General features: G+C 40.2%; 1 protein-coding gene across 1 annotated transcript; it reads right to left on the reverse strand.

Annotated features, from left to right (window-relative positions):
• Positions 1–1,962: 1,962 nt before the first annotated feature.
• On the reverse strand, positions 1,963–11,598 carry gsdme.L (gasdermin E L homeolog). Its single transcript, NM_001093709.1, has 3 exons — positions 11,473–11,598; positions 5,162–5,385; positions 1,963–3,714 (listed from the first exon to the last, which is right to left on the reverse strand). The coding sequence occupies exons 2-3, from the start codon at positions 5,376–5,378 to the stop codon at positions 3,512–3,514; spliced, it is 420 nt and encodes a 139-aa protein (NP_001087178.1). The 5' UTR covers positions 5,379–5,385; positions 11,473–11,598; the 3' UTR covers positions 1,963–3,511.
• Positions 11,599–12,403: the final 805 nt, after the last annotated feature.

Below are 12,403 nucleotides of genomic sequence, written 5' to 3' on the forward strand. Positions count from 1 at the left end.
TTTCTATTCTCCTGCAGCTGTTGTATAAAAGGATGGTGCAAATTTATCCGCCTTTAAATAGAGAGAACAAATGGCACAGTAGGTAAGTCCTGGGTAGGAGATGAACAGCATACATACAGTAAATAGATTTCAGAATCAAACTGAGCTGGTGAGGAGACTACTAAAATCGCACAGTGTACAATGCAGTCTTCTTACTGATACAAATATAACATGCCCTTCTAAATTAATTGCATTCTGTATGTTACACAGAAAGATCAATACAAACCAAGTTTGGAAAATTACTGAAAAGAAGAAGCAAGTTCCCCATCTACTGGCTGAAAACCTGTACTACAGAAAATATGGAACGCTTTACAATGGCATCGTGTTGATCCTAATGAATCTTGAATATGTAGGTCATAATGTGGTGCAAAACTGCATAGGGCAGGGCCATGAATTGAATTTTTGCCTGTCAGTGCACACAGGAACTTGTTGGTGCAAAAAATGCATACTTTTGTGTTTCCATGCAAAAATTTGCTCAGTTTGAGCACTGATGGGCAGATCCTATGTATTCATCAGTGAAGAGAATGCCAAATGTGACAATGGCCTATACAGTTTTGTGCCAAAAGTCGCTCCTTTTGAGCATTGATAGGTAGATTATGTGTCTGTCAGTGCATACTCAAGATGGATGGGAGCAGATCAGCCTTTTCTCTGCTGATGTAGATATTGTCAAGTGTGACACTGCCCTAAAACCCCAAAAAACAATGTTTTTCTCAAGGGCAATTGCAAGTCACTCTTGTCCCAAATCAACTGTGAAGTCCCCTCTGATTAGATAATGGATTTCACTTCATAACAGAAGCAAAATGGCCCCAGGATCCTTTTATTCAAGGACTAGTACAGGTATCCTTCTTCTTCCAAAATGGAAGGGAATGAAGATCTTATATGAGCAGGAGAACAGTAGACAAGAAATACAGAAAAAATAAATTAACGTCTCAAATCGTATTGAAAGTCAATGACTGCGGGAAAAATATTAAAGCTCAAAACTGTGAGAATTAAACTAATTTAAGCTCACCCCAAAACTCTCGTGACCCGGGTGTGTATGAACCCCAGGTCCTGCGCGTGTATTCAATCCCGCAAGTTAACTCATTAGCAGCTAATGTAGAAAAAGCACTCACCAATTGTGAAAGGTGGCCCGGTTGCATCGCCCCAAACCCGTAGCTGGGGTGAATGAAGAGATATTGAAGAAAACGGCAAGCACTCCTGGAGCCATTTATAGCTGTTTTTACCTACGAGTGGCTCCAGGAATGTTGACAAGAGACAAATTGAAATCAAAGAAAGACAATTTAATACACTAAACCAGTGCTTTCCCAACTTCAACTACATGGAGCGGACCCATTATTTCTCATACATTGACTTTGAGGGCCATATAATATTAAAATGATGGTGTCATACAATGAAGTCTATGGTGCCATTGAGCATATTGGGGGCCATAAAAACCCTTTAGTGGGCCACATCTGGCCTGCGGGCATTTGGACAGCGCTGCACTACACTGATACTATTCTCTGTGACAACTGTTTCCAAATATTTCAAACCCAAAAGACAACCTCTAAAGATTCTGCAATCTTTCCTTATAATTAACATAATATTATACGCAGGAATACATACACTTCATTGACTGGAGGTGAGGAAGGGCACTGAACTGTTAAGCAAGCTGGTAACAAAGCCTGATAACAAGTCAGACTAAATACATTTTAAAAAAGCCAATAAAAGCATTTTTCTAATTTTTGGTTTAATAATATAAAATGTGTACGTTTCAAGACGGAATAATTAAAAATCACAAATAAATGAAACGGCAGTGAGCATTTGCTAAAGGCATATGGTTGTTGCCCACATAATGACAGCAGACTAATATTTATACTGGGCACATTTCCATAGCTGTAGTGTCCAAACATGATATCACTTCAGCCTAATAAACAATTCACAATGTTCCAGGAACACTCATTTTCTCTTTATTAACATACATTTATGATGAACAGAACAAATATAACAAATCTCAACTTTCAAGGTACAGCTTCATGGACTGGTTGCTTCAGCTCATCTTTAAAAAAGATAATCTCTCCCTTATTATAATCAACAAACATTTATAAAGCACCAACATATTTTGCAAAGCTGAACATACAGATTACATGCAAAAGACAATCAATAATGTATACAAGAATAATCTATACAAGAGGCAGAGATGACCCTGCCCAAAAGAACTTAATTCCCTATGGCCTGTTGCTTCCAATAACCCAACATTGCCAGGAAGTGTTTCTACCGCACACCAAATGCCTTAAAATATATTTTCAGTCCCTTGTATAAGGGGTAGATTTATTAAGGGTCAAATAGAAAATTCGAATTTTCTATTTTTTTATGGTCAAACCTGTCATATTCGACTAGGAAATTATCCAAACTCGATTTGAGTATTTTTTAAAAATTAGTTTTTCCCCTTTAGGAATTCAACTATTCGCCACCTAAAACATATATATCCTTACTGTTAACCTTTTAACAACCAGAGTGGCAGTTATCTAAAGATTTCAAAGAGGCCGTTCACTGATTACATTTTTATGGGGGGGTTTACATGTCCTTTAAACAATACAAAAACTATAAAATCCACATTAGATTTCATGACAACACAGAACCCAGTGCATTCTGCATATTCTGATTATTAATCAGTCTTGCTGTATCGGCTTCTGGCAGATATTATTTGACGTGTAGTTTTGATAATTTATGAGGATCCCTAAGAAGCCCAGACCACACTGAGCATGTGCAAAGCTGTATAACAGTTACAAGATGACAGCCCCTTGTGGCCAACTTTGAAAGCATAAATCATTTGTTTTATTAGGCTTGTGGTGCAGTAAATTCATGTTTATGTTTAGTATACAAAATACAGCATTTCTAGCCTTATTCTATTTTAGACTTTCCTTGTCCTTTAATAAATAGTTGAATGATCGAATTCCGAGTACAATCGAATACATGCGAGTTAAAAAAAACGTTGACCCTTGATAATTTTGCCTCTGTGTTGCTATCTGGCTGTTATTTCACTGGCCTAGCAGTATAATAATATTGTCTAAGGCTGTTATTAATGTTAAAAAAATCAACTGCCAGTCAATTCAGACACTGCTGTTGTTAAACTCTAGTTAAGTTCATTTTAGACTTGTGGCAGGGGCACTGTGTTTGCTCTGCATTTTGGTTTGTATAAAAAATCTGGCATAAATTACAGACTGCTGCACTGGCAGTCACAAGGTGGCACTCTCCTTTATGCCGTTAAGTACACAGCTCCATTGTGTCCTCAAGAATACAGGGCTTCTGAATGCAGGATGCATTGTGTTCATTGGTAAACACAGGTCTTTGCACTCCATTTTGGAGCACAAAGATCTGCAGCAAGGCAGGGCACAAAGTGCAGAAAACATACTCTAGTGTAGCAGAACATACAGGTATTATACAGTAATACAATATATACTGTATACTAAATGTTAAAGAGACAAGAAAAAGATTAGCAATACCGGTCTTGCACATCCTTCATGACATGCTGCATATCAACTTCTTGTTTTCTTAGTGTGCCAAAAGAGGACTGGTTTTCGACAAATCCACAACCAGAGGTATTCATCTGCAAGGCTCCAACTTCAGCTCCAATATTGCCTTTTATAGTGTCTCCAAATGTCCCTTCATATGTAACAAATTCTGACTCCACGACAACTGAAGGGAAAATTTATATTTACATGGTTTTAGAAAACATAAAAAGTACTACAGGTACTAGGACTGGTTCTAGATAATTATTACTTTAAAGGAGAAGGAAAGTCGTTTAGCACTTGGGGGTGCCAAATGTTAGGCACCCCCAAGTAAGTGTATTTACTTACCTGAAACCCTGGGCCGTTGCTCCTATCAGCAGAAAACTGCACCAGCCCGTGGGTTATTCCAGTGAGCACCATGGATCGCTCCTCTTTCGGCTTCTCTCTTCTCGCGGTTGCACATGCGCATTAGAGTGAAACTTTAACTAAAAAGTTGGCTTTTTCATTCTACTGCACATGCGTCTGCACCAAGAAATTTGAAGAAAGAAGAAGCCAGAAGAGGAGCGCTCCGTGGTGCTCACTGAAATAACCCCGGGCCGGTGCAGTTTTCTGCTGATAGGAGCACCAGCCTGGGGTTTCAGGTAAGTAAATACGTTCACTTGAGGGTGCATAACATTCCACTGCATTCATACCTTAAAAAGGAACTGAGCTAGCTGAGGGGAAGTGGTAGACTGCTCAGCAAAAGACAACTATACATGTGCTGCGCTGAAAGATTAAAAAAACGTGGTTTATTATTGGTTTATAAACTGTGCCTGTATGATTCCTATCTCTCAGTGTTCTGGGAAAGGCACTTAAAAAATGACTCCCCTATGGTACATGCTTAGGGTACGCATTGCTCCATATTCCAGCAGCAGTGATGTATATCAGTAAGGAGAAGCAGCACTGAAACCGGAACTTAACTCTACCTAGAAATTCCATTAAAGAGATACTGACACCAGAAAATAACCTTTTTTATATCCATCATAACATTATCTTTGAATGCTATTTATAATTTTGCCATAAAAGTATTAGCCTGATGCTTTTACATTACCTTTCTTACCCCTATGTTCTTCTATGAGGGGGCTGCCATATTTGTGCAGTAGTCTGTTAGCATTAGAAACTATAACTGACAGACTGAGATGGGACAGTCAAGTTGGCAAAACAGTCAGGTTTATGAACTTTAAGTAATAATTACTTACAAAAGTAGAATTATCGGCAAAAAAAACAATCAACGTGACTTATATGTAACTTTAAATGTAGATTTATGTTTTGAAAATAAAAGTTTTAGTGGCAATCTCACTTTAAGGAACAGATGCTATTTGTGAGAGAGAGAAGCAATGTCCAACTATCGAGCCACCAGCTACATCTCAAGCTACAGCACAACTACACTTCCCAACTGAAAACTGGATTCCAAGAGTCTGATTTCACCCCAGACCTTTAATTGGCAGCCAATTTACGGCAGCACAATACTTCAAACTGCTTGTACAGAGGTCGTGTATTTGATGGTTTTGTAGTTAATGCAGTTCATAATTAGCAGCATGTCTTTCATTTGTGTATGGAGAGAAAGTTTCATGTGGTTTCCTATTGAGCCTCACCTGGTTTTATTGCCCTCTCGTCTGTCATTAAGTCGCTCAGTGTGCAGAAACATGATGAAAAGTGGTACTTTGGTTTTTGCCAGCGCCAGAATCTCCTGGTTTTTGCCACCACACAAAGAAGTTGTGCCTTATCGGAATCATTCAGGCTGAATACAGGTATCAGACCACCACCAGCATCGATATCTTTCAGGAAATTCTTAGTTGCTTTCGCAAACATTTTTATCCTAAAATAAAATTATTAAAACAAGTAATTGCTATTTATACTTCTACAGTTCAAATTTCTTCTTCTCAAATATCACAGAACTCTTTACCAAACTTTTTGTGAGCAAGAGGAAAACCAATTCTCTACAGGCCAAGGGCAGATAGTCAATTGCAGTACGTATGGCAAGCTAAGTGACTGGCTATTGGCCCAACTTCTTATTTATTTGTTTTGGGGTGAACACTGAAATCTCACACCACTTGCTAAGTAAATGAAGAGCGGGAAACAGATTCTTGCAGGTCCAAATAATAAATTACAGAAACTCCTCTTTGCTACTCACGGTGGACCAGTTTGAGAAATGTACCATTTGTAATTAATAGAGAATGTGAAACTAAAAATTTAACTTTTAATATATCTCCCAAATTTATAGAGAGGGACACTGCCTACCCAACAAAATTTTTTTGCCTCCAATAAGGATTAAATATATATTAGTAAGAATCAAGTACAAGGCTCCACTGCCAGTGTGATACACTGATGACCCTAATTTGTAACCAGTAAGAAGTTTGAAAGTTTTGTTTGCTGTGGTGATAAAAGGGTTAAAGGGGTAAAATAAAATGGAAATATTTCCCTTACAAAACCATAACTGTCTTTTCCGTAGTTTCACAATGGAATATATGATTCATCAACCTTACTAAAATTCCCCTGAACTTTCATAAAAAAAAAAATTAACACACCCATATATTTATTATAACAGGGACAACAGAAGGAAAATCATATGTGATCATTTTTATTGGGAGATTTGGGGATTTCAAAAACAGAACAGGTATGGGTTCTTGTATCCGGAAACCCAATATCCAAACAGCTGTAAATTACAGAAAGGCCATCTCCCATAGAGTCCACTTTAAGCAAATACTTCCAATTATCTTCTCTGTGCGACATCGCCTATTTACTAAAAGATGAGCAACACACTTTGCTAGCGAAGAGTATTGCGGCCTGCAGTAGTTTCATAAAAAGTATTATATGCCTTCCTATTAATTTTACCAACCTGTTGGTCAATATAAAATTTATTTTCAAAACCATTGATTTCACCAGCCCACCAAGAAAGCGGTTCCATTAGTGTTCTGAATTCCTTCCTTGGAACTTGTAGAGGCTAATCCAACAATAAAGGATGATACTATAGCTTGAAGTACCTCCTAGGACTAGCATGAGGCACTGACCTTGACTCAAATAAGTCCCCAAGAGGAACATGAGATGTTCTTGCTGTAATTCAAAGCTTTCTGGATAATAGGTTTCCGGATAAGGGATCCCGTACCTGTATATTGTATGGACTGACCCCAAAAGTGCATCTGACTTTTCTCTCCTGCCTACTCTGTAAACAAAACCCCTTGGCTGCATATTAACTGTATAAAGACAGATACAGATATTTTTGGAAAGTACACATTCTTATTAATCCAATGTAGGTAACAACATCTTTGTACACCAAACTGACAAGCTTTCCTAAACGTAGACATTTTAGGACGTTTCTGAAAATCACTGAAAATGTTGCAATTTGCCGCATTTATCTAGCAGCTGATGTGAATGATTAACCATATCTGTACCTGTATTCTCTCTATATAAATAAATGATAAAATACCAATAAGTGATATGTAGGTAGTTCCAATATTGCTTTAGGAAGTTATATTCTCTGCCACCAGAGAGCAGTCCTTTCCCTACCTAACGACACTATAATAGACAATAATCAGAAGACACAAACTGCTCAGCCCAAGTTGTTTAGAAAATGCCACAGAAGTGAAAGCAGAAGACGCTTGGTATCAGAAAGTAATGCAGACAGCTTGCGTTCATTTAAAGGGGTGGCTTCACCATTGCATTAACTTTTAGTATGTTATAGAATGGCTAATTATAAGCAACTTTTCTTCATTTTATCTTTTTATCAGTTTTTGAATTATTTGCCTTCTTCTTCTAATGGTTTCCAGCTTTCAAATGTGGGTCACTGACCCCATCCAAAAAAAACATATGCTCTGTAAGGCTACAATTGTGTTGTTATTGCTACTTTGTATTGCTCTTCTTTCTATTCAGTCCCTCTCCTATTCAAATTCCAGTCTCTTATTCAAATCACTGCACTGTTGCTAGGTTAATTTGGACCCTAGCAACCAGATATATATATATATATATATATAAATAAACAAAAAGTCCAAACTCATAGGTCTTGTGATACAAAAAAAAAACAGTATTTATTCAACGTTTCGGCTCTTAGACTTGAGCCGTCTTCAGGAAGTTGCATATTGACTCAGAATATCACTCTCTGCATCATAGTAAAATTTAATTTAAAGGTGAACCACACCTATAATCATTTGTGTTCATTTAGGCCACTGAACCCTGACCAGTTTCTCACAAACAACATGCTGCTGCCCTTAATCTTGCTTCCAATTACACACCAACTTTAGCCACCCCCTGATACACCCTGACCGTGCCTCTGGTCTTGCCTTCAGCTCTGGCCAACGCTGCCTATTTCTGAGGTTATCCAGGGGTGTTTTAGGCCTACTCAATAGCAGGGGTTAACTTTAACTGAGGTGCAAATCACAGGACGTGGGTGACTGGGCTGTTATTGTGGGTGACGGGGTAGGTGGGGTGGGTAAATCATTGTGCCCCTGAGGAATCTGTGTAGGTTAAAGTTCCTGCAATTGCTTTATAACAGGGTCTTGCCTTTAAAGTCCTTGCTATTGAGGTGTAAAATGAATTCAGACAGCTTAAAGCCATGCAGGTTGGTATTCCCTCGTGGAACAAGCCATCAGCTCAGTGATCTGGAACCACAGGGTACATTATTCACACTTGTATTACTGCTGTGGCTTAGCAACACTTTCATTATTTAAATGTAGCTCCTGTACAGCTCTCCAGCTTTCACATTTATGTGCCCCATGGGAGAACATTGGACTCTAGCACTATAATAAATTCAAACAACTGCATGCTCAAATGTGCACAGAGCCTTCTGAGATTATGAGTAATGTCCTTTTGAAAGTTTACCCTTTGGTAAATACACCTTTCAAAATCCCATAGAAATGAATGGAGAGGGGCGGAATTTCACTCTAGAGGACTGATGTGATCTCTAACTTCACTCTTTGATAAGTATACCCCAGCAGGAAAATACAAACAGCTACAGGTATGGAACCTAGTATCCAGAATGCTTGGGACCTAGGTTTTTCCAGATAAGGGGCCTTTCCATAATTTGGATCTCCATAATTCAAATCCAAAATCAAAGTCTACTAAAAAAATAACAAATACAAAATAAACCAACAGGTTGTTTTGGCCTTATAAGGACTGGTTATATCTTAATTGGGATCAAGTACAAGGAAGTGTTTTATTACTACAGAGAAAAAAGGTAGTATGTTTAACATTTTTGATTTATTTGATTATAATGGAGTCTATGGGAGATGCCCTTCCCATAATTCGGATCTCTCTGGGTAACAGGTTTCCAGATAACGGTTCCCATACTTGTACTATGTACTACCACAGGGCTACTATACATGGAAAGCACAGCCCTGTACAGGAATAGTTGTTTAAGGGCAGAGACATACTCTCAGATTCGGGGAGATTTAGTAGCCCGGCAAAATAACCCTTCTTCTTCAGGGCGACTAATCTCCCCAAACTGCCTCCCACCGGCTATAATGTAAATTGTTGGCGGGATGGAACTCGGAGCACTTCGTTTTCCGAAGTCGCCCGAAGTTTCCTCGTGAGGCAACTTAGGAAAACAAATCGCACCGATTGCCGGCTACAATGTAAATCCCAACGGGAGGCAGTTCAGGGAGATTACTCGCCCTGAAAAATGGGAGATTTGTCGCTGGGCGAATAATCTCCCCGAATCTGACCGTGTGTCTCACTGTGTTTGGGCTTTACTTTTCTATTACTGAGGATTATTTGCACACACACAGTTACAATTAACCCGCCAGAGAGTTGCACTCATTATTCCACCAGCAGCTGATTGCTAATTTTCTGCTCTGGGAACTGCATGGAGTCAATTTCTCACAATCTAGTAAAAATGACCCAGAGAGTAAAGTGTTTTAGCTAGATCAGTTAATTTTCATGGCAAAATGAAGTTCTTGTAATTCTTTATGATAAAGAACAACCTCAGGTTCATGGCACAAGTTGTGTTTTCTCTAGTTTCTACAGGCAGAGGGATGGAAGCTGCAGTTTGTGCCGTCTGCTGGTGACAGGGAAGATTTAAGCGTCAGTGGGGTTCATTTATAAACACTGGGCAATTTTGCACCTGGGCAGTAACCCATAGCAACCAATCAAATGCTTGCTTTCATTGTTCAACCTGCAGCTGGCTTAAAAAAGCTAATCACGGATTGGTTGCTATGGGTTACTGCCCAGGTGCAAAATTGCCCAGTGTTTAGAAATGAGCCCCAGTATGTCATTTGCATGAGCAGTTGCCATTGGGAAGCAGTGGTAGAGCAAAGGATACTTGTTCCATAAACCTAATTTGTGACACATTTTATTTGAAAATCTACCAAAAAAGGGGGGGGGGAAGCTTAGCAAGTAGAACTTTTTCCCTTGACTTCATAGATATGGGACAGTGGAGATCTTTAATTTAAAACTGCTGGGCGCTATAATACAAGTACAATTCCCAGCATGGCATTTTAAGTACACAGAGGCCCAAACAGCCCCCAGCAGCCCACTAAATAGTGACTTTCTATGGCACCTTATAGCAGCCCCTCTGGCATTTGCCAGAACCCACAGATTGCCAGTCTGGGCCTGAACACCACAACATCTATAAAACATTTAAATATTGGTCATATTGATTGATTTTTGCGTATAAAATCTGCTTTTGTAGCTGTTCACGTAAGTCCCTAAACCTGATAGTATTGACATGTATAGCTGGGTAGCCAGGCCTGGATTTTAGGAGTGGCAGTGTGCTCCGGAATTCAGCAACACACTTTAAAGGGATAGTGATACATTGCAAGGTTTTATAGGGGTGGTTCCCCTCTATATTAACTTTTGGTATGTTATAGAATGGCCAATTCTAAGCAAATTTTTTTTAATAGTTTCTCTTTTTAATTACTTGCCTTCTTTTTTTCTTTCCAGCTTTCAATTGCGGCCACCAACCTGATCTAAAAGCTCTGTCAGCCTACAAATTTTACGCTATAGCTACTTTTATTACTTGTCTTTCTATTCAGGCTCTCCCCTATTCATATTCCATTCCCTGATTCAATTCAATGCATGGTTGCTGGGTTAGTTTGGACTCTAGCAACCAGACTGCTCAAATTGTAACTGGAGAGCTGCTGAATCAAAAGTGAACTAGCAATTAAACCAGAAGTAATAACATATACAGATCTGTTATCTGGAAAACCCCAGGTATAAGATTTTCTCATGAAGAATCCTGCATGGCAGCCCAGTCTCAGCATATCTATGTATTTCTATACAATAAGAGCAGACAAACCTCCAGCTGTTGCTACGAGGCAAATGCTTCTCATTAAACCACTGCCATTAAAGTGAACTCCGCACCCAACAGCAGTTTTTTGCTTAATAATAACCCCTTTCCATTACACACGCTTACTGGACATTCCCAAAGGTCAATAAGTGGTAGTTACTTATAGTAAATAGTGGCACAGTTATTTGTACTAGAGACGAATATATTCGGAGAACTCCGGGGCGCGAGGGAACAAGCACGTGACCTGACTAGTCGCTTCGCCCTGTCCCTGTAGTCTGTGCAGCGCGGCAGCTCCCTGTTATGAGCTAAAACAAGACTATCCGTGTTCAATAAACACATCGCTACAGTTGAATATATTCACATTCGGCCAGTGGAATGTTTCCACTACATCAGGCAGAGACGAGCAGCTTCATGTAACTCGTCCACAGAAAAGCCTAATCTCCCAGCATTCCCCGCCAGAGGTCGGGATGTCGCCGAGTCTCACGGGTGGCACAGAAACATTGCGCGCGGGATTCCGCACAGCGCAACTCTCCTTCTAAGCCCCGCCTACTTCTCTTCCATTGTTCGCGTGAGGAAGGAAGAGTCCCATGAGATAACACACTGCTCGCGACATCCCGCACTTGCTACCGCCAAGCTGAACAAAAACAGACTCAGCAGCGACTCTTCCCTTTTGGCCCAAGCGCTCACCTGCTTCCCGAGAGACCAGTGTATGAGCAAGTGTCGCTCAATGAGGCCACAAGATCCTTTTGTCACCTCTGCCCCTTTCCTCTCCCCTTTTACTTCGCCCTTACGGGGATAAGAATCTAATTGGCTGGTAGCCGCGTGGAGCTAGCATTTCATTGGACGTCTTAGTTGTTGATTAAAAAAAACATGAAAAAAAAAGCCGTGTTACAGAAGCGAGTTGGTGGCGCTGAGCATAGCATAGTTCCGCCGGTTTAATTGTAACCCTAGCTTGGCGCCAAAATCTACCAGCTAGTGATGGTACAACTTGGTTCATAATGGGCTCCTCACATGGGCCCTCCCTAAGTGGAGGAAGTGTGAAACTACACCTCTCTCATACTGTAAATAAATAGATAGGAGACCAGCTGTTTCTGGACATAAAACAAAATTTATTGTGCAGCACAAGCAGGGTTATAGTTGGCTATATTAGGCTCTATCCAGCTAAGGAACCGTAGAGCATGGATTACACTGAACTCTAACACACAAGGATGGTCAGCGCCGATCCTGGTGCTGCTGCTGCCGCCCTCCCTCTCCCACTCTGTGCTTAAAAATCAGCGTCGCGGCAGGTCAAAAGGGGGCAGCATCGCTAGTGCATTGAGCGTAATTGCACTCTTTGTACTAGCGGAGCCGAATTTCCGAATTAAAACCCGGAAATGAGACTCTTAAAGTTACAAGAGGCGGCTTTTTGCCACCCCTTCTAACTGGCCGTTCGCTGCCGCCTGAGGCAAGGTTCTCGCCTCATGACAGGAGCGGCCCTGAGGATGGTCCTTTGCTAAATGGAAGAATTAAAAGGAGGTGTAGTGGAATTGCAACTCACTTAAGCTGGCCATACACAGGCCAATAGAAGCTAACGACAGACCAAATCATCAGCTTATTGGCCCGTGTGTCAGCCCTCCGA

The sequence above is a fragment of the Xenopus laevis genome, chromosome 6L (genome assembly GCF_017654675.1).
Source record: "Xenopus laevis strain J_2021 chromosome 6L, Xenopus_laevis_v10.1, whole genome shotgun sequence".
Lineage (NCBI taxonomy): Eukaryota > Metazoa > Chordata > Amphibia > Anura > Pipidae > Xenopus > Xenopus laevis.

Bases quoted from the DNA above. Each gene is read 5' to 3' on its own strand.
- gsdme.L (NM_001093709.1), bottom strand. From the start codon at position 5,378: ATGTTTGCGAAAGCAACTAAGAATTTCCTGAAAGATATCGATGCTGGT. The intron at 3,715-5,161 runs GTGAGGCTCAAT...TTTTCCCTTCAG, and splicing joins CGAGAGGGCAATAAAACCAG to TTGTCGTGGAGTCAGAATTT.